The following is a 23,193-nucleotide window of genomic DNA, read 5'->3' as shown; positions in this document are numbered from 1 at the left end:
CCCCTCTAGAACCCTCAGTTTTTTTCTCAGAGTCCATAGTCCCACATGGTTTGTCTCCCCCACCGATTTCTCCCCCTTCGTTTCTCCCTTCCTACTATCTTCTTTTTTTTTTTTCTTTAACATATAATGTATTACTTGTTTCAGAGGTACAGGTCTGTGATTCAACAGTCTTACATATTATCCCCTTTCATTTTAAAGTCCTATTTCTGTTTTCCAAATCTGTCTCTTATTCTTCAGAAATGTTTGTTTCCTTCCTTTGTGTCTTTTCAACATTTTAAGCATATTTGTTTGTAGTCTCTGGCTGACCGTTTTTAGCTTCAAGTTTGTAGATATCTATAATTTTGTGTCTATAAGTCTTTCTCAAGATGGCTGCCTTCCTGTTGGCCTTGTAATTTGAGGTTGTGAGCAGGATATTATCCGTGGGAATCTGGTGGTCTGAGTTGAGGGTGTTGTCAACTATGTTGAGTGATATATTTGTTTCTTTGTTTATGCCAGATTCCCAAAAGACATTACCATCCTATAAACAATCTTTATGTTAATTTCTTTGCTTAGGCATTCAAGCCACAAATCAGTTTTAGCTTAAATAAGAGCCAAGTCAATAGCCACAACATGTCTGGAAGAAGTTGGCTTTTATGTTTCTTTGTTTGGTTGGTTTTGGTTTTTGTGTTTGTTTGTTTGTTTTTATTTCTCTGCTAAGCCCAGTCTAGAAGAGACACATTTCCCTCTCAACTTCCTTTGACAGGGGGAAAATTATTTCTAATCATTGCACTTAGGAGGTAGTTTCTGAGGGTCCTAACCTCATGTGGAGTGAGGGTTCCATGGTCCCAATTCCCCACATCACAGAATCTCAAAGCCTTTTTTCAGATTCTCGTGAAGTGATTAAACAGGCAAAATGTCTCCACCTACAGGAGACACAGGGTTGGTACATATTTCTAATTTCATTCCATATTTATTTTTGGTCACTGGGGATTTACCACACTTTATCTCAGACTTGGATATACATTTCAAAGGAGTGTTGACAAGGAGGACTATTTTCTCTGATTCCTTTTTTCTCTTTAAATCTGTCTCTCCCACTTGTCTCAGGGAGGGACTTCTCTTCCAGTGCCTGAAAACAAAGCCTCAGCTCCCACTGTCTTTGCTGTTCTACACACATGCACATGAGATCTTATTTCAAATTGGATTTTCTAAGTATGGCAAAGAAATCTGGTATAATTAAATAGAGAATAACTAACAAAATAAAAATCAACGGGAGATTGTAGGGATATAAGAAATAGTTCAGTGCTCCTGAAGAGTCATTTTCTTCGGTCTGTTGGACTCCATACCTGTAAGGACAGCTTGGCTCCTCCTCTTTTCTTATATTCTTAGTGTGATTCCTTTTCCCTTAGACTTACTCAACTTTTTTTCATTAAAAAGCCTCTTTCTCCTAATACTACAAGCTCAACAGTGAATGTTGGCATAAAAAAAAAAAATTAAGATGCTGTTTGTAGATACCTGCTTGATTCAGGGGTGTAATTTGCATTTCTGGGGACCTTAAACAAGGCTTCTCAAGCTATCTGTACTGAAGGACCACTTTTTTACAACTTTCAATTCACTCTGAACCAATACTCCTGATGTGGCTTGAAGTAGGGTTCAGGAACCAATGGCCAAGAAAGAATACTTGAGATGTTTTTGGTGCAAAAAAGGGTGTTTTTATTATAGGAGGGGGACGTGTGGGCAGAAAGGGCTGTACTGGGGTTGTGAGGAGTCACTGATTGTATAAGATTTTCTATCCTATAGAGGGGAGGATGATGTTAGGACTCCAGGAAATTGAGTCTCTAGGAAATTCTGGAGATTGCTTTTTCTCTTATAGATCATTAAGACAGTTGCAAACTGATGAGACTCATGTCCTGCTTGGCTGTGATCTCTATCAGTTAACCATTTGTTTTTCCTTTCCCTTTGTTCTTGGGCAGTCAGGAGTGCCTGAGGAATGTCACACATATCCCACCTCGGGGGTGGGGAGGTTGTGCTTTGCCCTCAGCTTGCCTTTTGCTCCCTCATCACTTCTATAAATTCAATAAAAGTATTGCTGCAAGGCCCATTGCTATACAAGCTCCTAAATAGTTCCTCTTGTTTCCTATGCTCACCTCAGTGTGCCCCAGTTAACCTCATTGAGCAGCTCTGCGCGGTCTGAGTGGAAAGAGCCTCCCTTAGACCTCTCCTCCATGAATGCAAAAGCAACTATGCTTATCCCCAAAAGGGCCTCAGTATGTGAAGGTACTTTTTAATCCAAAGGGTGTGGTTTATTTATTCACTCATTAGTTTATGCATAAATACCTTCCTTGCTTTAACCCAGGGTTTTGAACCTGTTTTGATAAAAACATGTATATGGTACTTTCTATATGCCAAGCCCTGTTTTAAGTGCTTCCCAAATAGTGAATAACATATTGTTTATAAAAATTCTACTAGATCAATACTATTATTATCCCCATTTTTCAAAAGAGGGGACTGAGACATTAGAGAGGCAAAGTAACTTGTCCAAGGTCCCACTGCTAAGAAGTAGTGGAACTGAGATTTGAGCTCAGAAAATCTAGTTCCAAGGTCCCTCTGCTTAACCACTCTGCTGGCAACCTCTCTGAGCCCCTGAGTATCTCATTCTCTGGCCTCAGATCTGCAAGAGTAGGTTTTCCAAAGCCTGCTTTATGGGTGAATAATTCATTATGTCCCCGTTGTCAATGTGAAACACTTGGTCATTATTGCACATAGCTCTGAACTGAAAGGAATGAGCAGGTCTTCTGTTTCTAATGATTGATTAGCATGTCTGCCCTGAAAAGGATGATGATTTATTAATGCTATCTGCATGGATGCAAAAGGGGATTGACCTGAGACACATCAGAGAAATCACCTGTAAGCTTCTGGGCTCTGTGCCTCTGAAAAATTTGAAAATTATAACCAAACTGTAAAAATTCCAACTCATCTATTGAAGAGGAGAAAAATTTAGTGGAACTAGTAACTGTACCAATTAGATTCCCCCAAAGTGTGTTTAACTGAATTCAACCAATTTTTTTAAAACTAAATCAAGACAAATGAGTTAATTTACATAGATATTGTCTTTGGCACCAGAACAAAGTATCTCCATTTACAAGTGTAAAACTGAAACAAATCCACATGGCATTCTTTTTGTTTTTAACATTTTTAAATCTACAGGAAAGTTAAAAGATTAGTACCTATATTCCTTGCAGCAAGAGTCACCAATTTTCAGAGTTAGGTCACATTTGCTTTATCTCTTTTTTATATAAGCATAACTTTTTTCTGAACCATTTGAATGTGTATTACAAATGTGTATCTTAAAATTCTCCTATGAAACCGGAACATTGCCACTCCTAAGAAAAATAACATATGCTACCTGATCTAGAGCCCATATTCACATTTTCCCAGTTAGCCCCAAAATCTCATTTAAATTTTTTTTTCATTCCAAAACCCAATCAAAGTTTCTGCATTGCATTTGTTTATATCTTTTTTTTTTTTTTACCTCTTTTAAAGAACATCCCCCTATCTTTTCTTTTGCTTTTCATGATAATTTTTTCAAGGGTCCCAGCCTATTATCTCATATCCCATTCTTGAATGACCCCAACGGGATTCATTCGCCACTACCTCTCCCTAGGGGCCATATGATGCTGGCTTACTCTTCCAGTTCCTGGAAGAGTGGCTGGGTCAAGGAGAGGTCAGAACAATGGACTCTCTGATCTGTGTGCCCTGTGGGAAAGAAAGGGGACGAGTCTACTCTGCCTGAACACTGGCAATGCCAAAGAGTGGTGCTGGGTGGGGGAAGACAGAAGCATAGGGGGATGAAACTAAGGGAAAGAGGGAGGAAGGAATATGAAAAAAGAAGGAAATAACATGGTTTTGAGGTGGACATCAGAGGCAGAGGAAGAAGCCTCATGCATGACACACATTTTTCAACCTTGAATTTACCTGTTTTTATGTTATATAATGTAAAGGTCACCAAATTCACGTAGTGGTACTGATGGGGAGGGAGGAATGAGAATGAAAACTGGGGAAACACATCAAGGGAACTTCAACTTGATCTTTAGTTTTTTCTTCTTTTACATCAAAACGAACAAGCTGAAGCAAATATGACAGAGGGTCTGCAAGGGGCCTGGTTCTGCGTGATGGGTGTACTGCCCTCAGCACTCTTCAAAATTTTCACCGTAAAAACAGAATGAGAGAAACAAGCAAGAGCAGAAACGGGAGAGTGAGCAACCCTTGTTTCTCAGGAAGCACAGTAGAAAGACTGGGTCTATGACTTCAGACTAACAAACTTGAGCTTCAGCTCCACTGCTTATGGAAGAATATATTTTTTGAAATCATACCAGCTCACAGAAGTTGAAACCGGCTTGCCAACAAACTCAGCCACGTCCAACTAAATTAGAACAGCTTTGCTCAGGATCTGATTTTGCCCTAGATGAGAAATGGGCCCTTTAAGATTCAGTGCCCCATGACTCCCCGAGCCTGTTTCCTTGTCTGTAAAATGGGAATATGCACCCCCACACAAAACTGGGAGATTCATGGTCAGCCCCGCAGGGAGCAGGAAACACTAACCCAGCCAGCAGGACCATCAGTTGTGAATCCGTCATTACCGCACAGAACAGGAAGTCTGGGGACAGGGACGCTCATGGCAGGGCTGGCAGCTCCCTGTGTCTTCAAGGACCCAGGTACACCCAACTTTCTGCCTGTCTATCTTCAGCAGGTCAGTGCTGCCTCCATTCAGGGTGCAATGTGGCTAGAGATGCATCTGGTGACATCCTCGCACATCATCCAGGGAAGCGAGGGAGAGGCCCTGTCTATGTCCCTTTTGAAGGATGAACAACACTTTGCCAGTAGCTGCCCCACGGGTCAAGGGACAGGATGTGGCCACAGCAACACTGGTCCCTGGCAAGGAGCATGGAATGCAGGGAAGGAATTTGTCACAGCAGGGTTCTGTGAGCAAGGATGGGAGGGGAAAGCTATTGGATGGGGAAACCACAGGGTCTGCCCATTAATGCAGATCACCTCATTAGCATATTCCTTCCCCTGTTTCTCTATTCATACCCCTGCACCCACTGGCTCTTGGAACAGCTTCAGAGGATGCATGGGGCCATCCCACTTTAACATTAAATGTGTTGGGCTTTCAGGTGTTACAGCTACTCTCTTATGCCATGTAAGCAAGAATCTTGTCGTTTTTCTTCCATTTTGTGGTGACCCAGTTTTAATATCTCCCAGCCTGGAGGTTTATTAAAAGGCCTTGGAAAAAGTCAGGTGAGACGGGTTGCTATTTCACAACCTAGAAAAAAAGAAGTTACCAAGTGATGGCATGTTATTTCCAGTTATGTCTCTGACCAGTGATCCAGGGGCACAGTCAGTTAAGGCCCTTAATTGTCTTTCTCATTTAGCTTTAATAAGATGACTTGCAAGTGGTCAGAATACGCCAATTTGTTAGCATAAGCATTAGCATCATCAATAATAGAGGCTTGTCCATTTAATTCTGTAGTGTTAATTTCTATACATGTTTTTCATTTAGAATTAAGGATACAGTTATGTTATATTAGTAAAACCACTTATTAAAATGCAGTTACTGAATCTTAACCAAAAAGCACTGTAGAGCAGATCGTTATCCAGTTCAAACACATTACTGACACGGTTTATTATATTAAGCCTTGTTAATGTGGTAATCTGTTAGACAATAACTCTCCAACTCTGAACTAAATGTACTTTTGAGGGCCTTAACTTCTAGCAATACTGTAGTTCTTGCCCTTCATATTTCATTATTGATTACAGAAAGCAGTAACACCCTTTGTTAAGATTAATTCTTAATAATGACAGATGACTTGCTGGAATGTAAATAATGCAATACCCGTCCAACTTTCCAATCCTATTAGTATAATTCTCTTTCTTAAAAAAAAAAAAATTCAATTAAATGTTTTCACAACTTCTTGAAAATATCTATTATAAACGTTCTTGTTTGACTGAAATTCCACGAAGAGTTAAAGGCCCCAAGAGGTGGCTATTATATTCCATTCCCCAAATTAAAAATCTATGTCACAAAGACCATACAGTGGCATGATATATTCAAAGCACTGAAAGGAAAAAAACCTACAACCAAGAATACTCTACCTGGCAAGATTAGCATCCAGATAAACTTTGTATTTTATGAGGCTTCTGGAAAAACTCTGTTTTGTGCCAAGAACTGTGAGATGTCCAAAATTTTACTCTGCTTGAAAGCTAATAAACTTGCCTTTTGTGGTTTCATGGATGCTGGCAGAAAACCTGGGACTTCTGGATCACAGGAGAAGGATACTGTTACATTTGAGGCATGTGCGGCATTTGGGAGATCCCATGGGAGCATTTTTCTTCTTGTGGAAGCCTACTGGGTGGTCCTGAGAAATAAAACGTGATCAGTGTACCACCTCCCTGATACGTTCTGAGGTCTAAGATGTTCCTTCCCCACATGCTGGGTTGTTGCTTCCTGTCTTCCCTCACAAAATTGTCAAACGCCACCACCACAGTGCCTGTAACTTACCCTTTGTTCTCAATCACTTCCTAATCACAACTTGACCTCTCATCCATGAAGGTCAGCCATAAAGGGACAAAAGCGTTTTTATAAAACCGAACCATAATTAATCCCCTAGTTTCCCTTTTGGTTAAACCACCACCCACAAAGTGTGCTAAACAGGCCAGCCTGGGGATGCCATTACAGACAAGAAAGAAGCAACATGGTCAGAAATGGCCAGGGAGGAATTGAATTTTCAAAACAGGTCTATATAACCCCTAGTCCTGTTCATCTTGCTCATTACCTAGGAAGCAGTTGAGAGGGGATGGTTGCTTTTGGGGACAGCCATATTCAGTGAACAAACTGTCTTAAGGTACTGTTATGGTTTGAATGTTTGTGTCCCCCTCCAAATCCATATGGGGGCACTCTGATCCTTAGTGTGATGGTATTTGGTGGTAGGGCCTTTGAAAGGTAATTAAGTTTAGATAAAATTGTGAGGATGGGGCCCCGTGATGGGATTAGTGTCCTTATAAGAGGAGGAAGAGAACAGAGCTCACTGTCCACCATATGAGGACACAACAAGAAGGCGGCCACCTGCAAACCTAGAAGAGAGTTCTCACCAGGAACCAAATCAGCCAGCACTTCAATTTGGGACTTCCAGCCTCCACAACTGTGAGAAATAAATGTCTGTTGTTTAAGCTACCCAGTCTGTGGTATTTTGTTATAGCAGCCCAAGCTGACTACTTTTCTTGGTTATCTCATTGATTTCTAGCTTATTTTTAGTATAGCCAGAGCACATAGTGTAAATGATTTCAAATCCTTTGAAATTTGTTGACACGTTTTTATGGCCCATTATGTGGTCAATTTTGGAAAATATTCCATGTGACATGGAATGGTTATATTCCATTTGACTTCACTGTGTTATCATTATGAAGTATCCCTCTTTATCCTGTTCACCTTCATCTGATATCGATAGGACTTCACCAACTTTGTTTTTGCTTAGTTTTTGAATGGTGTGTCTTTCTCTACCTAGTTACTGTTAAATTTCTTTGTCATTATATTTATGGTGTCTTCTGTCAGCAGCATATACTTGTTTTTTTTAAGCAAGGCTGGCAATCTGTCTTTTAATTAAAGTATTTAGTTCACTCACATTTAATATAAATACTGGTATATTTTGGTTTAAATCCGTTATCTTGCTGTTTATTTTTTGTGTGTTATTGTGTCTCTTTTTTCCTCTCTTATTCTTTTGAATTATTTAAGAATGTTTATTATTCTGGTTTCTCCTCTACTATCTTGTCAGTTATACATTCTTTTATTATTCTTTTAGTGGTTACTCTACGGTTTCCAAAATGTACCTTCGAGCTATTAGAATTTACCATAAGTTGGCACTTTTACCACTTCCTGGTCAATGTAAGGATCTTTGGATTTATGTCATTTATTACACATTCCCGTGTTTTGTGTTATTTTTGCTATCATGTGTTTTAATTCTACATATACTTTAATCCTCAAAAAGGCATTTCTGATATTGCTTTAAACAGCCAATATTTATTTCCATTTCCATTTACCAACATACTTGCCCTTTCAAGCCCCTTTATTACTTTTGTGCACTCTGAAGTATTCTTTACTGAATCCTTTTAGTATTCTCTACTGCAGGTCTGATGGATTCTCCCTTTCAGTTCATCTGAGGTCTGGAATTCTAGATTGGTAATAACTGCCAGATAAGGGTGGAGGCACAGGTTCTCCACTCTGCTCTGTTGGACACCTGTGGAGGAATGGGCTTCTTGGTACTGCTGGGAGGGAGCATGGGACCTTCTTACCACCAGATGGGTGGGAAAGGCCAGGCTCCCCATATGTTCTCAGTTGATAGGGGGTGGAGTCCAGCTTACCACCCAGCAGGGCTGAAGTACTGGCTGTGTGCTCAGCCTTCTCTGACACCATCTGGCACTGCGGGAGCGGGTGGTGAGTGACTCATTACTGCCCGGTAAGGTTGGAAGTTTTGGCTCCCCACTTGGCCTCTGCCAGCAGCGATGATAATGAGCTACAATTTCTTCTGTGGCATTTCACTGAAATAGAGCAGTTATTGTCTATCTTCCTAAGCTGCCCCTTTCCTGATATCCTGTCTAGAGAGAGCATGATTCCTTTGTCTACCCCCATTGGTGTCTCCAGGTTCCCAACTTCTGCAGTACCTGGTCTAGGATTTGGGGGCAAAAAAGAAATTCCAGGGAGCCTACTACCATGCTGTTTCTCAGATCCCAAGTTTCCTGGTCAGTCTGCCTCTTCTCTCCACTTTTCAGTCTTCCTGTGTTATTTTATACATGATGTCCAGGATTTTTAGTTGTACTTAGTACAAGAATAGGGGAAAGTATGTCTACTCCCTCTTCCTGGAAGCAGAAGTCTCAAGATGTGTTAATGAGATTTAACACGAATATATCTAAGTAGCTATAATGATTTTGATCTGTTAAATTAAACATAAACCATACTTTCGGAGGTATGTATGCATCAAAAAAGGATGGTGCAAAACAAAAAAATAACTTCCAGAAGGGGAAACTGTGTTCAAGGAGATTGCACAAAGATAAACTTTATTTTTTGTGTAAAATGGTCCCAGATTCAAGGAGAAAAGCCTTCACCCTTGGGTTTCTTAATCCTCTTGCTAATTAATGGGAGGATTTGTTCATCTCTTATTTTAGAGGGGAAAAAAAAATCTATATTTTATTTAAAAGTAGCCATAATGCTCTACCTTCCCACTGAAGTTCTCTAGAACCTCTCAAAAATCATCTGCTGATGTTTATGCTTACTTAGGAAACACTTAACAACGATCTACTCTGGGATTCTCTTCTAAAGTGAGTTTCTATTTCAGGTCGCCTGAACTGGTGGTCCACTGTGTGCACGAGCTGTAAACGGCTTCTTCCTTTGGCCACTACAGGGGACGGGAACTGCCTTTTACACGCAGCCTCCCTGGGTAAGCTCCGCAGCAGAGACAGGGTGGCAGCGCCCCAGCCCGGTTCTGCTCAGGGCAGATGTATGTTAAGTAGAGCCATGCACATCACTCATATGGAACAGTCCCCAAGGGATGTAGCCAGCATCCTTGACCCTTCTGGTCAAGCAGCTGACAGGCTTGGTGGGGACACAGAGCACACATGAGAAAAGACCTGATATAATAGAAGGGGCCTAATCATGAGCGGCAGGGATGGGAATTAGAGATTATAGTGTAGAGGACTTCCTGGAGGAGGTGAGATCTGAAGGACCGAAAAGATTTTAAAAGAAGACGTCCCAGGTAGGAAGACTCCATGGAAGGAAGGCAGGAATTAACAGGATCTTTGGAAGCAGGGCTGAGCTTGGTTGGGCTTGAGCAGGAAGTTTGGGGAGCAGTACATTAGGTTGGATGGTGTGGGGCCACCGCATTGATAGCAGTCCATGCACTTGGACTGACAAAAAGACATAGTTTTGGGGTCAATCACTTGGATAAATCATAGGGGAATCACTTGGGTACTGAGAAAAAGACATAGGTTGAGTAGAATTTTAGGAAGAAAAATGCTGAATTCCACACTGTGAACATAGTGAGATCATAATTTCACTGGAAGGATAGGCAAAAGATAATATGCCCAAGCATTAAAAGTGGCCATTGCTGGGTGGTGGGATTGTTGATTTTTATTGTTGAAACAGGGGAATCACCTGGGGACTGACAAAAAGACATAGTTGGGTAAACCACAGGCAAATCAGCATAGTCCAAATATACACACATACATAGTCCAAATATACACTGTGGAAGTCCAAACTTCCACAGAGATGTGAGCTTCCAGGCTGCAAAAACCCATACCGGCAGGTGCACAAGCATTGCTAGCACTATTTGAATAACTGAGGGGTCATGGGGGCGCCTGGGTGGCTCAGTCGTTAAGCGTCTGCCTTCGGCCCAGGTCATGGTCCCAGGGTCCTGGGATCGAGCCCCACATCGGGCTCCCTGCTCTGTGGGAAGCCTGCTTCTTCCACTCCTGCTCCCCCTGCTTGTGTTCCCTCTCTCGCTATGTCTCTGTCAAATAAATAAATAAAATCTTAAAAAAAAAAAAAAACTGAAGGGTCATGGTAGACTTTCTGGAAGCTCAGTTACTCCTTCTAGATTCATCCTTCTATACACAGAGCCGAATCAGTTTTGACAGGACTGGATTTGTGCCAGGGACCCAGGCCTCAGAGCCAGCTATCCTCCTGAGTCCTAGAATAAAGGGTCTCTCTCCACAGATGGGACCCTAAGATAAGAATATTCTTAGTTGGCGAGTTTGACCAAGAATATTCCTTGTTGGTCAAACTCATCTCCCCAGGTAAACACGGTTGATGCTGGGACCCAGAGCAAGGGCCAGACCCCAAACCTCTCTTCGGCCCTGTAGTGAGGCCTGTTCAGCAAGAGGTGGACAGAGGTGAGACTAAAACCCACAGAGGCGAAATTCATGGGGTCTGGGAGGGGGCCTGAGAGCCTCGGGGGAGAATGGGGCCCCAGAGCAAGCAGAACATTCCGCATTCTGCAGGCGTGGCAACGGGTGGTGGGGAACACAAAGGCTCCCACGCCCCTGCTTGCCTTCCATTTCACAACGAACACATTTCTGTTTGTTGACATTGCAAACGTGTTTCACATTCATCACGGTAGGAAAATAAAAATCAACAATCCCACCACCCAGCAATGGCCACTTTTAATGTTTTGGCATATTATCTTTTGCCTTTTCTTCCAGTGAAATTATGACCGCACAATGTTCGCCGTGCGGAATCCAGCATTTTCCCCTTAAAATTCTATCATGAATTTCCCATGCTATTGTTCTTCAAAAACATGTTTTTGGTAGTTGTGTCATATTTCATCATAATGTATAAACTAGTTCCCTATTGTGGGACATTTTCACCTTGTTGGTGTGTAAAACCTGGAAAGGACATAAAAGAAGAAATCTCTCATCTCTGTCACACATCAGCCTCGTACAAAGGGAAATGCCTTTGTCCTTCAGAAACTGCAGTGTGCACCATTACCGGTGAGCAAAGCCACAAATCAGGCCACATGCCACCGCGGTCTGGTCTGAAGACAGGCATTTTCCCAGGGAGTGTAGTGGGGCTCCCGTCTGCCTGAGAAGAGAAAGCATCCTGTGGGCCAGCCTTGCTCCGGCGAGGCCATAGTGGAGTCTGGAGCTCATCGCCAGGTGGTTCCTTCCTCCTGGGACTTTGTTTTCCTTTCGTGGGGTTTAGCTGTTTGACCTGACTGTTCAAAGGAGCCATGCCACACTGACCAGCAATGCTTCTTGACCTAGGTTTGTGGGACACCTACAGAAATGACAGTAATCGTAGAGCCAGGCTTGCAAGCAAACATTTATGGGGCAAGGAGACCCTTCCTGCAAGAGAGACCCAAACATGGAGCCGGGGGAACTGAGGCTGGACTTGCCGTGCCTGGGAGAGTCCCAAGAGGCCACCGCAGGCAGGGCTGAGGGATGAGTAAGATCAGCTTGGCCTGTTTATAAAAGGAGCATGAATGGCCACTTCCCTCATCTATGTTGTAAAAAAAGGCAAAAGCCTCACTTGATGGAAAGCCCATAGCAGCCCCCGCTATTGCGTATCTTTGCACAAAAGGATGCGTGGCCAGATTGAGTCTTTAAAGATTAGGTCAGTGCAGGTCACTCCTCTTTTAAAAGCTCTCCAGAGGCTCCCAGCTCATTTAAAAGTCCACCTTTTCTTTTCTTTTCTTTTCTTTTCTTTTCTTTTCTTTTTTAAAGATTTTATTTATTTATTCATGAGAGACAGAGAGAGAGAGAGAAGCAGGCTTCCAAGGAGCAGGGAGCCCAATGCGGGACCCGATCCCAGGACCCTGGGATCATGACCTGAGCCGAAGGCAGATGCTTAACCATCTGAGCCACCCAGGCGCCCAAAAGTCCACCTTTTCACTCTCCACCTTGTCCCCTAGATCCTCCCTCCAGCCACCTTTCCCACTTGCTGTTTCTCAAGTATGACTCGTGGGCGCCCCTTGGGGCTGACCCCTGCCTTCCCCTCTGCCTGGGCTGGCAACTCAGCTCCCTCCTTCACCCTCTCTAGTCTAGACCCTGATGTCTCCATTCATGCCATGACCACTGCCACCCAGCACCCTGTCCTGCTTCATCTCTCTGTATGGTGCTCTACCCCTGACAGCGTATGCCATGTGCTAATTCGATGGCTGCTTCCTCTTCCCTCAGTGTGCACTCTGTGAGATTTTAGGAACTTAGTCTGTCCTGATTGCTGCTGTGGGTATTCCCAAAACCGAGAATGGTGTCTCACCCCTATTATGAAATAAGTTTGGAATTAATTAAGTGGAATTTAATGCCATTTAATTAAATGGATGGATGGATGGATTCCCCCATTCTTTCCCCATAGCCAGACCTGCACTTCTCATTACTATTTCTTCCATTTGTTGGGTCTCTTGACCACATCTGAGCTGTCCCACGAATGTACAGAGATGGCTGATGTTCCTTATATAACCCCTCAACACCCAGCACAGGCTGGGGAGGGAGTAAGGGAGAAAGACCTCCCCCCAAAACAGGTACTTGCTCTTGGGTCCAGATGTTTGCAGTGGTTCCCACTGATGCTCTGTGTCTCAGGAGGTCAAGATGCCTTAGGGCTGAGACATCAGATGTCTAGGTGAAGCCTAGATGAAGCCAGGGTCTGATTGCCATCCTGGCTTGAGGCCCTGTGTGAGGACACGTCACCAGCTTATCCACAGAGACTATCTCTCACTCAAATACAAGAGTTGGACAGCGAACATTAGGTCCCTCAAAACAAACCTGAGAGATTGAAAGTAGCTGGCCAAAGGTCCCAGAGAGACGTAGCATGTGATCTCACCCACTGTTTTTTCTCTGAGAAAGGGGCATACTCCTTCATTCACCAGCTTGCTTCAATGGGAAATGGGGAAAGAGAACAGAGGGGAATGGCTAGCTAATCATGAGAAATGAATAGCTGACTGACACATTATCTTCGTGTGTGCAGATGCAGGAGGCTGGGCCCCGTAAGTTGTGGTGGTTTGAGTGGCCTCCTGGCTTGTCCCCGTCCTCACGTCCTGTCTCTCTCCTCTGCTCCTCATGGGCCTCCTGCTGCAGGAATGTGGGGGTTTCACGACCGGGACCTTGTGTTACGGAAAGCTCTCTACACAATGATGAGGACAGGAGCTGAAAGAGAAGCCCTAAAGCGGAGGTGGAGGTGGCAGCAGACGCAGCAGAACAAGGAGGTTGGTACCCGCTGTTGTGTCCAGAGCCCGAGACCCATACCAAGCGCAGCCATGGGCCACGGGTGGAATCCAGAGCTGGGCCCCAAGGCCAAGTTTGTCTTGTGAGATCAGACAGCAATGGCTTCTGGGACTAGGAAGGCCTCCCTCATTTAAACCAACTGAAGAGGTGCCCATTACAAAAGCTCAGCCCCTGGCACACAGTGACTCTTATGTCTACTCACACCGCCTGTCCTTGCATAATTATGAAAGCCAACCACCTTCACTGTCAAAAGGTGTCCTGGCTTGAGGACAAATTATACAGTCCCCTATGTGTGGTCACTACTGGTGGTGACTTGAAGGCCGGGTGTAGCCGCAAGGTGGTTCTGGCACAGCCTACAGCCCCCGCTCCTGTGTATGTTCTCAATCCAAAGAGAATCCCACCATCCCGACGATGGGGGACGTTATCACTTTGCTCTCCTACAAGGATCTGCCTGCTTTCTGACTGAAGTTGGCCCGTCATCTCTTTAAACTTTTCAGTGCTCAGCCCCGAGTTTGGTGTATGCAGATTAACGTCTGGTCATTCACACCCCACTGGCAGGACCCTTGCTGCTGGGTGTTCCCCTCCCCACAGCATTGAAATTGGAGATTGGGGATTCTGAAGAAATGTGGTTGAGAGTAAACGGGGAGAGTCAGCGGCTACTAGCAGGCGTGCCCAGCCTGGGCACTGGTCGGGCTTGCGCTGAGCCGGGGGGTCGGGGGTCCGGCGGGGCTGCCAGGCTCACCTGCACGGGGCGGGCAAGGAGGCCCGGCCACCACCTCCTGAGCCGGCTTCCATTGTGCCAGTCAGGGCTGCTGTACACCGAGGAGGAATGGGAGCGGGAGTGGACGGAGCTGCTGAAATTGGCGTCCAGCGAGCCACGCACGCACTTCAGCAAGAACGGTGGCACAGGAGGGGGGTAAGTGCGGCCCCTCACCCTCCCCGGTGCTCACCTTAAGCTCCTGGCCGCCCAGCATGGGAAGTTCTTTGAGGGAGCACGTGGTAACCCCAGGCTGGGGGAGATACAAAGGTTCCCGCCTTCAGACATTAGATTCTCCTCAAGGACGCAGGGCAGAGTTGTGGGGCAGGGCTGGACCCCTGCCAGATATTTGGGGGAAATTTTACACAGCTTGCACGTACATTTTGCAGGTAGAGGCACGGAGGTTGCAAGTGTCGCCCCTGCCCCATTGCAGGCTGCGGTGGGAAGGGGACTCGCTGGACAGTCAGCCTTTGTAGGGGGCGTGTGACGTGGTAGGCCCTTCACACTGCTGTTGCACTCGCCAGGCTCAGAAGCCTCAAGCTGCCGGGTTTGGACTTTTTCCAAGTATCCGTTTAATTTCTGGCTTCAAGAAGTCACGCTGAGAGCAAAAGGTCACTAGGTGAGCGCAGCGTGAGCACCAGAGGTGCAGGGAGTGGCTTGTTCCTGCAGACACAACTGAAATGTCCCAGTGTGAGAATAAAGCGTGTGGCCCAACAAGGCAGCCACCCAGCCTGTGGCCCCAGCAGTTGAAAGGCACATGTGTGCTTTCGTTCATACTTAATGGAAGCCAAGAGACAAGTTGTCACCCCTAGAAAAAGTCTCAGGCAAACATAAGAAAGCCTGAGCATTGACACTGAGAAGATCCCAGAAGGGATCAGATCCCAGTAGAGAGCCCATGTTGGCAGTATGTCCTGGCCCCATACCTCTGCCTCAGGGGTCCTCAGCCACCAGCAGCCAGGTGTGGGGGCTTCCCAGGCCGGACACTATATCGAGGACCCTCAAAGACGAGCCCTCTGGTATGGAAACCCATCAACACGATTCCCACAGGGTGGTTTTGTCACTTTAGTTTAACAATGTCACGTGTCCGCACCAAAGTCTATCTTTGGGGACACATATTCTGAAGACTCAGTCCAGTCCTGAAAACTCCACACTCTGCTTTTCCATGCTGAGTCATGCCTGAGATGTGTGTGAAGAATTCCTTAGCATCCCTTTCATCGTTGCCTCTCTGCCACCTGCCACAGGGCAGGCACTCCATAGATGCACGTGGATTGACTCTAGCCCAGTGTGTCTTTGGGAGTGAGGGGGTGGGGTGTAAAATAATAATAATACGTGGCCATCACCATATACTGTGTCCGCTGAGTCCTCCCATCCAGGAGGCACTTGGCCCGTGGTCACACAGCTGATCAGGCCTCAGCTTCCGCTCCTGCTCCCTGGAACCCAGGAGGGCCCGGAGCTGAGTGGGGGCGGAAGGAGTGGGGTGTCTGGTGTTCATGCCCGTCTCCCTCCCACGGGACCCAGGTTTGCCAGCTCAGTCGGGGCAGGACCACTGCAGAGAGGCCTCCTTGGTGATGGGCAGCAGCTCTGTTCTCTGTTGTTCCCTTACGCTTTGGGGAAATGGGGGAGAGACAGAAGGCATTGGTACAGCTACTCACTCTCCCCAGCTCCCAAGAAGAGTGCTTTGGTGTTGCTGAGCCCTGCCAACCCAACTGTAGTGATCACACACCTCCCAATGTCCTGCCTCCTCTCAGGATCCCTTGGGGTTTTTTTTAGTCCTCTCCACTACAACTTGGACCAGAAGGTTTGAGGAGCAGACAAGCATCACATGAGCTACCAGCATCCTCTTCCATCGGGGAAGGTGTTGGAAAGGGGTGGACAACACTCAAGGCAGGTGGGGACTCTGACACCTGCCAGGACCTTAGGAATACCCCCATTTGCTGTCCATTTGCACAGACCACAGCAAGGAAATGCTCTTCAGGATGGTGTCCAAGTCCTCATGGCTAGTTTCTCCTGAATTTTTCATGGTTCCAAGAGCTCGAATCCTGCCCCCATGGTCCCTCCCATGCCAGGGCTCAGAGGTGTCTGTCCTGATGTCTGTAGCCCACAGGGCCGTGTTTGGGCTCTGGTTGGTCACCCAGATCCCACGGCAGCAGGTAAATCACAAAAGGAGGCAAGGAGCTGCTAGAAACAAGGCTATTTTGGCTCTGACATGTTAGTTTTGTAAACGTGTGTGTGCTATGCATGAGATACCAGCTTTTAGTCTCTGTCACCGGGTCTTTGTACATTTCCCTTCGTTCTGGATCGCTCTCATATAGTCAAGCTAGCAGAGAATACCAGTATGTTTCTTCCGTCCAGGAAGGGCTCCCCTGCCATGGGGGTCCCCCCTTCCCTTGGGGTTCAGAAATCCAAAAGAGAGACATTCTTTCCGTGAGTTACCAGTACCTCTGCATTTTGCCTCTGTCTTCCCTGGGCAAAGGGAAGAGGTTTCCCTCCTCACGTTTTGCTGAGAGATGTGAGGCATCCCTGGGGCTTGAGGGCCTTAGAGACTGGTACCTGATGTCTGCCCCAAAGCTCCGAAGGCTGAGGCTGGCCAGCTCCCAGGTCCTCAGAGCCATGGGAGTGTTATGGAGTCCTAGGGGCAATGCATGCTTCGCGAGCACCAGGAGTGAACCCTGGGACGAGGCCTGAGATGGGCCGTCTTCAGGAGGAGGACTCTGCCGACAACAAGGGTAAACCCCAGAAGCCAGGCCAAAAAGGTGGTCACAAGCCACCAGCTTGGGGTGCCACCACCTCTGTCCAGGGAACTGAGGGCAGAGACAGCTGTGGGAAGGCCTGAAGACCCCCAAAAGCACTTCCATAGAAACGGGGTCAGCATTTGGACCTCCACCAAGCCCAGTGAGCACCCAAAAGAAGAGTCAAGAAGGACTTTGTACCAACCCCGCGGGGAGCCACAGACAGCAGCCAGAGAGTGAGGAGGCAGGGACATGAGAAACAGAGGCATGGCTGGGGCCTGGTAGCCCACAGAACAGAAGAGAAGTGACACACAGTTTTTCCAGATTTCATCCTGGGGATAGGAGAGAGCTAGTCAAGAGAGAATGAGTTTGCAAGTATGATGGTTACAAAGACTAACGTGGCTTTCTTTGTGTTCCCTCCCACGCCTGGCTCATTTGGAAACCTGGTTCCCAGGGATGAGGGACGAGTGTAGCAGTTCCAGCAGCACTGGCCCTTCCCTCTGTCTCGTTCCCTGCCTAGCTTCTGGCCCCTGGTACTGGCACAGGTGGGGACAGGCCCCATTCTGCTCCCTGACATGGACACTGGCCTGGTGTCATTTTGTAAACCCATCACTTTCCCAGAACACTACGAGGTTAAGTATCTTGAGAGGTTGAAAGGGCAGACTCAAGGATGAGCTTGGCCCTCTTTCTTTCTTCTTCCTGTACAACTCACAGCGGCTGGCCCCCAGGCTCACTGGCAAGAACCCCGGCAAGAAACCCTGGAGGCAGAGATGCATGTCCACTGCTCGCCCAAGGAGATGGGTGTAGACCAGGTTGGCATCCAGGCAGGGCAGGCTACCAGCCCGATAGCCACCATGGACAGGCTGCTTAGGGCTGGTGCCCCCAAGTACATGATCACAGAGTGGGGCACCCTGGAAGGCCCCAGGAAGGCAAGGTGGGTTATGGGCCTCCTGTTGTACTCCAGATACACGAGAAAGACAGACAACGGCGCCCACAGACATCGACAGTGAAGAGCCGAGCCCAGGCAGAGGCAAGTGCTTCTGAGCAGGGCACAAGTGCTGGACGATTTCCCTCTGATGCTTGCAAATCAAAATGTAGCCATTTCCCCATGGCCAAAATAAGAGAAATCAGCTGTTCTGTGCTGGGGCTGCCACTGTTACTGCTGTTCCGGAGACCCACTGAGATACCACACGTGGAATGCACCCCTCCGGAAGGGCTGCTGCTGGGGCTTTTATAGCCCTGTCTGACCATCACCATCCTCGCCATCCTGTGGGTGCTCGAACCCACGTGAGGAGCAAGGGGAGAGGGATGCTCCCCAGCAGGAAGACAGGGAGGAAATAAGGAAACACCTCCATCCTAAGTCTGGTTGCTCATCCTCCGCTTGCACGTGCAGCCCCAGGCCCTACACACTCTGGGAAAAGAGGGTGTGCAATCAGAAGAACCTAGTGACTTGTTCCAAAAGTGATTTAAAAAAAATCTCTGACAGCAATTAGTTAGTGAAGGCCTCTGGGCACTTCATCTAGTTTCAAGGCAACCACGAAAGGAGAGCAAGTAAGAGGGAGGGCCTTGCCTGATGGACCCTGACCAGAGACCCAGACTTAAATGCACTGTGTTATAGTCCCAAGCTGGGCATGTGATGTTGGGCATGTCTCAAAGAGCTCTGAGCCTCAGTTTTGCTCATCCGTAAAATGCATTTGGTAGTAACATCCCTGCCAGGCAGCATCCACCGGGTTTGCTCACCTTCTGGAGGTCACTTCCCTGCCAGGCAGCATCCACCGGGTTTGCTCACGTTCTGGAGCTCACTGGAATTGCCTGGTGCCACTTGAGGAGTTACAGTCATCTGGCAGTTGGTCTCAGTGGGGCTAGATAGTCCAAGATAGTCTCACATCACAGTTCTGAGGCTGAGAACTACCTCTCCCTGGGCCTCTTCCACATGGATTTTATCTTTGAGGAGACCCAGGCTCCTTACAATACAGTCTCAGGGCTGGAAGAGAGGACAGCCCCTGATTTGCTGGGGCTTCTCAAGCCTCTGATTGCATCCCTTTACTAATGTCCCATTAGCCAAAACAAATCACATGGTCAAGCCGACCTCAAGGCAGAGAGGTAGACTCCACCCTTGATGGGAGGAGGGGCAAAGTCACATTGCAAAGGGACAAGTACACAGGAGTGGAAGGATCTGTAGACACTAAAGCTGTCTGCTACATACTCAGAAGTTACTGGTATGGAGTGGTAAAATCACAAATCTGAAGGTGTTTGGAAAGGGGTACTTTTACAACAGTAAAACATTAAGACATTGTCACACTTCTTCTGTAAGTTGGCATGCCTGCTGCCTATAGGGTGTGTTGTAAAGGCCCATTCCAGACACCTGAAATGTGTTCCTTCTCCCAGATTTCCCACTGACTCATCTCCATGCCTGATATTCCACCCTTAGCAATTAATTTCTTTGAGTCTGTGAGGGCTTTGGGGCTTTTAGGAGTCTCTCTGATTGTGGAGCAAATCCCTTCTGTTAGTTTTTACACCAAGGATACTACATTTTATACTCTGTAGCCTGACCTCCAGAGCCTAGTCCTGTGGAAATGGTGCACAAAAATAGCTCATTGATTGTGCTGGGCACAGCTGAGGAGGAGAGAAAGGAAGAAATGAATGTCTGCTGAGCACCTACCTGCCTTGCACACATTACCCCCACTTTATAAATTAGGCAACGAATGCTCAGAGAGATTAATTAACTTGCCTCCAGTTTGTAATGGGTGGGGCTAGAATACAGACCCAGATATGTCTGAATCCCAGCCCTGGGGTTTCCCAGAGCATCTATTGTGACAAGTCTCAGTATCTTCTTAAGAAAGTGTGCACTGCAGTTAGAACTTTTGAGTCCTGTCATATCTGAATCTGTCTTTATTCTACCTCACCCTTGGTGGGTAGTTTCCCTAGGTATAAAACTCTAAATTCATGAGTTGAATGATGTCATCAGAGAAAAGGTTAGATAGAAAGACATCCGCTTCCTGGCATTCAGTTCAGGTTGGCTAATTGAAATAAGAAACAATTATATGAAACCCAAAGACAAAGTATATTCAACTTCTTCATCTTTACAAGCTCTCAAAAAGATTTACTCATTAGTTTAACATCTACTAATTGCCTTCCATGTGCTGTGCATTTTTACATACACAGTCTCATTCTGCCATCACGGTAACCTGTGACATAAAGATTATAATCTTCATCTACCATATGAGGAAACTTGGATTCAGGATGGAAAAGGACTTGTCCAGGGTACTGAATGACAGAGCCATAGTTCAAATTCAGATCTTCTGTCTCTCAGGTCCCCTGTTTTTTCCCTGTCCCTTAGCTCAGAAGTCTGTCTCCATTGTTATGGAGAATTGGATTCTTGCTGCCTTCTCACCTTTAGTTCTGTGGGTAATGGAATAATGACTCTGTTTTCTAGTCCAATTCCAGTTGTGTTTCAGGGGAATACCATTTGAATCCCAGCCCTTGCTAACAAAAGACTAAACCTCTACCATCAGTTGTCTTGCTCTGTGAATGTACAGAAAGGCATTTTCCAATTCAGCCTCCCTGAATCTCCCTTTACTCACCTCTCAATTTTTGAAAACCTTTGTAAACATTAGGTCAATAATGAATTATTGAGAAGAATTATCTTAAATTCATTTACAATGAATTATTACTAAGCAATTTTCAACACAACCACTACAATTTGGGGAGGCAAGAGTAAACCAGGATCCTCTCAGTTTTAAGAATATAATGCAAACCCCATCAGGAAAATGAAAAGCCCACTACACATGTATTAGAAGGTTGAAAAGAAAATGTATTGACAATACCAAGTGCTGGTGAAAATGCAGAGCAAATGGAACTCTCATACACTGTTGTTGGCAACAGAAAATGGTACAACCACTTTCAAATACAGTTTTACAGATTCTTAGAAATTTTTTAAAGATTTTATTTATTTATTTGAGAGAGAGAGAGAGAGCATGAGTGAGGGGAGGGGTAAAAGGGAGAGGAAGAAGCAGGCTTCCCACTGAGCAGGGAGCCCGATGCGGGGCTCGATCCCAGAACCCCAGGGATCACAATCTGAGCTGAAAGCAGATGCTTAACTGACTGAGCCACCCAGGCACCCCGTATGATTCCATTTATATGACATTATCCAAAAAGCAAAACTGTCATGATGGGGAACAGATGAGTGGTTCATTTATTTGCATATAGATGTCCAATTTTCCAATATCATTTCTTGAAAAAAACTATTCTTTCATCATTGAAATCCTTTAACCTTTGTCAAAAGTTAATTAGTATTATTTTTTAGGTATTTTTTTCTGCATTCTCTGTTATTTTCCGTTGAAATATGTGTCCATCTTTTGACAATATCACCCTGTTGATCAGTGTCATTTTATAAGTCTTAAAATTGAGTAGCATCATTCCTCCAAGTTTCTTCTTTTTTAGTATTTCTAGTTTGGGGTTGTTTTTGTTTGTTTGTTTGTTTTTGCTTTCCCATATAAATTTGTAGAATCAGCTTATCTGTATCTGAAAAATATCCTGCTGGGATTGCGATTAGTATTACATTAAATCTATATATGAATTTGGGGAAGATGAAAATCTTTACAATGTTGAGTCTTCTAACACATCTTTTTCCATGTGTTGCAGTGATACAATATGTCTCTCCACTTATTTAGATCTTTTTTTATTTGTTTCATCAGCATTTTATACTTTTCAGCATACAGGTCCTATATGTGTTTTATTAAATTTATACTTGAGGGTCACCTGGGTGGCTCAGTCAATTAAGTATCTGACTCTTGATTTTGGCTCAGGTCATGATCTCATGGTCATGGGATTGAGCCCCAAGTCAGGCTCCATGCTGGGCAGGAAGCCTGCTTGAGATTCTCTTTCTCCCCTCCCTCTCTCTCTGCCCCTCCCCCTGCTCATGTGTGTGCTCACTCTCTCTCGCTCTCTCTCTCTAAAATAAAATAAATCTTGGGGCACCTGGGTGGCTCAGTCATTAAGCGTCTGCCTTCAGCTCAGGTCATGATCCCAAGGTCCTGGGATCGAGCCCCACATTGGGCTCTCTGCTTGGCGGGAAGCCTGATTCTCCCTCTCCCACTCCCCCCTGCTTGTGTTCCCTCGATCACTGTCTCTCTCTCTCTCTCTGTCAAATAAATAAATAAAATCTTTAAAAAAAATAAAAAATAAAATCTTTAAAAAAATTATATCTGAATAATCATTTGGAGCTACTGTAAATGATTGTGTGTGTGTGTGTGTGTTAATTTGGGTTTGCAATTGTACATGGCTACTTATAGAAATGTGACTGATTTTTGTGTTGGCTTTGTATCCTGTGATATTACTACACTCATTTATTACATTTATGAAATTTTTTTGGTAGATTCCTTCAGATTTTCTTCATAGACATTCATATCATCTGTGAGTAGAGCTAGTTTTCTTTTCTTCCTTTCCAACCTGTATGCCTTTGTTTTTCTTGACTTACTGCACTAGTTGGGACTTCTAGTACAATGTTGAATTGGCATGGTAAGAGAGAACATCCTCTCCTGGTTACCAATCTTAAGTCAGAAATCTTTCATTAATATGATGTTAATGCAGGTTTTTAGTAGATATCTTTTATCAGGTTGAGGAAGTTTCCTTCTATTCCTTTTGTTAAGAGTTTCTATCATTAATTATAATGTTGGATTTTATCAAATAAATTTTCTACATCAATTAATATGATCATGTAGGGGGTTTTCTTCTTTAATTAATGTTAATTAATTAATTTTGTGGGTTACCTTGAATGATATTTGATGATTGAGCCAGCCTTGCATTCCAGAGATGAACTCTTAGTGTATTGAACTTTTTTATTTTGCTCATTCAATTTGGCAATATTATATTGCGGATTTTTGCATCTGTGGCCAAACGATTATTGGAATATAGTTTTTCTTTTTATATACTACTGTCTGTGTCTAGCTTTGGAGGAATGCTAGT

General features: G+C 45.1%; 1 protein-coding gene across 1 annotated transcript in view; it reads left to right on the top strand.

Annotated features, from left to right (window-relative positions):
- Positions 1–23,193, top strand: part of OTUD7A (OTU deubiquitinase 7A) — a 382,364-nt gene that overhangs the window by 317,873 nt on the left and 41,298 nt on the right. The window contains exons 7-9 of the mRNA XM_064570029.1: positions 9,363–9,464; positions 13,594–13,721; positions 14,544–14,656. Coding sequence (XP_064426099.1) covers positions 9,363–9,464; positions 13,594–13,721; positions 14,544–14,656 — 343 coding nt within the window. The remainder of the gene's footprint in view (positions 1–9,362; positions 9,465–13,593; positions 13,722–14,543; positions 14,657–23,193) is intronic.

Source organism: Mirounga angustirostris, unplaced genomic scaffold, assembly GCF_029215605.1.
Source record: "Mirounga angustirostris isolate CCGP_5_RB_7025 unplaced genomic scaffold, mMirAng1.0.hap1 SCAF_9, whole genome shotgun sequence".
NCBI classification, from domain to species: domain Eukaryota; kingdom Metazoa; phylum Chordata; class Mammalia; order Carnivora; family Phocidae; genus Mirounga; species Mirounga angustirostris.
This window is presented reverse-complemented; position numbering and strand designations above follow the sequence as displayed.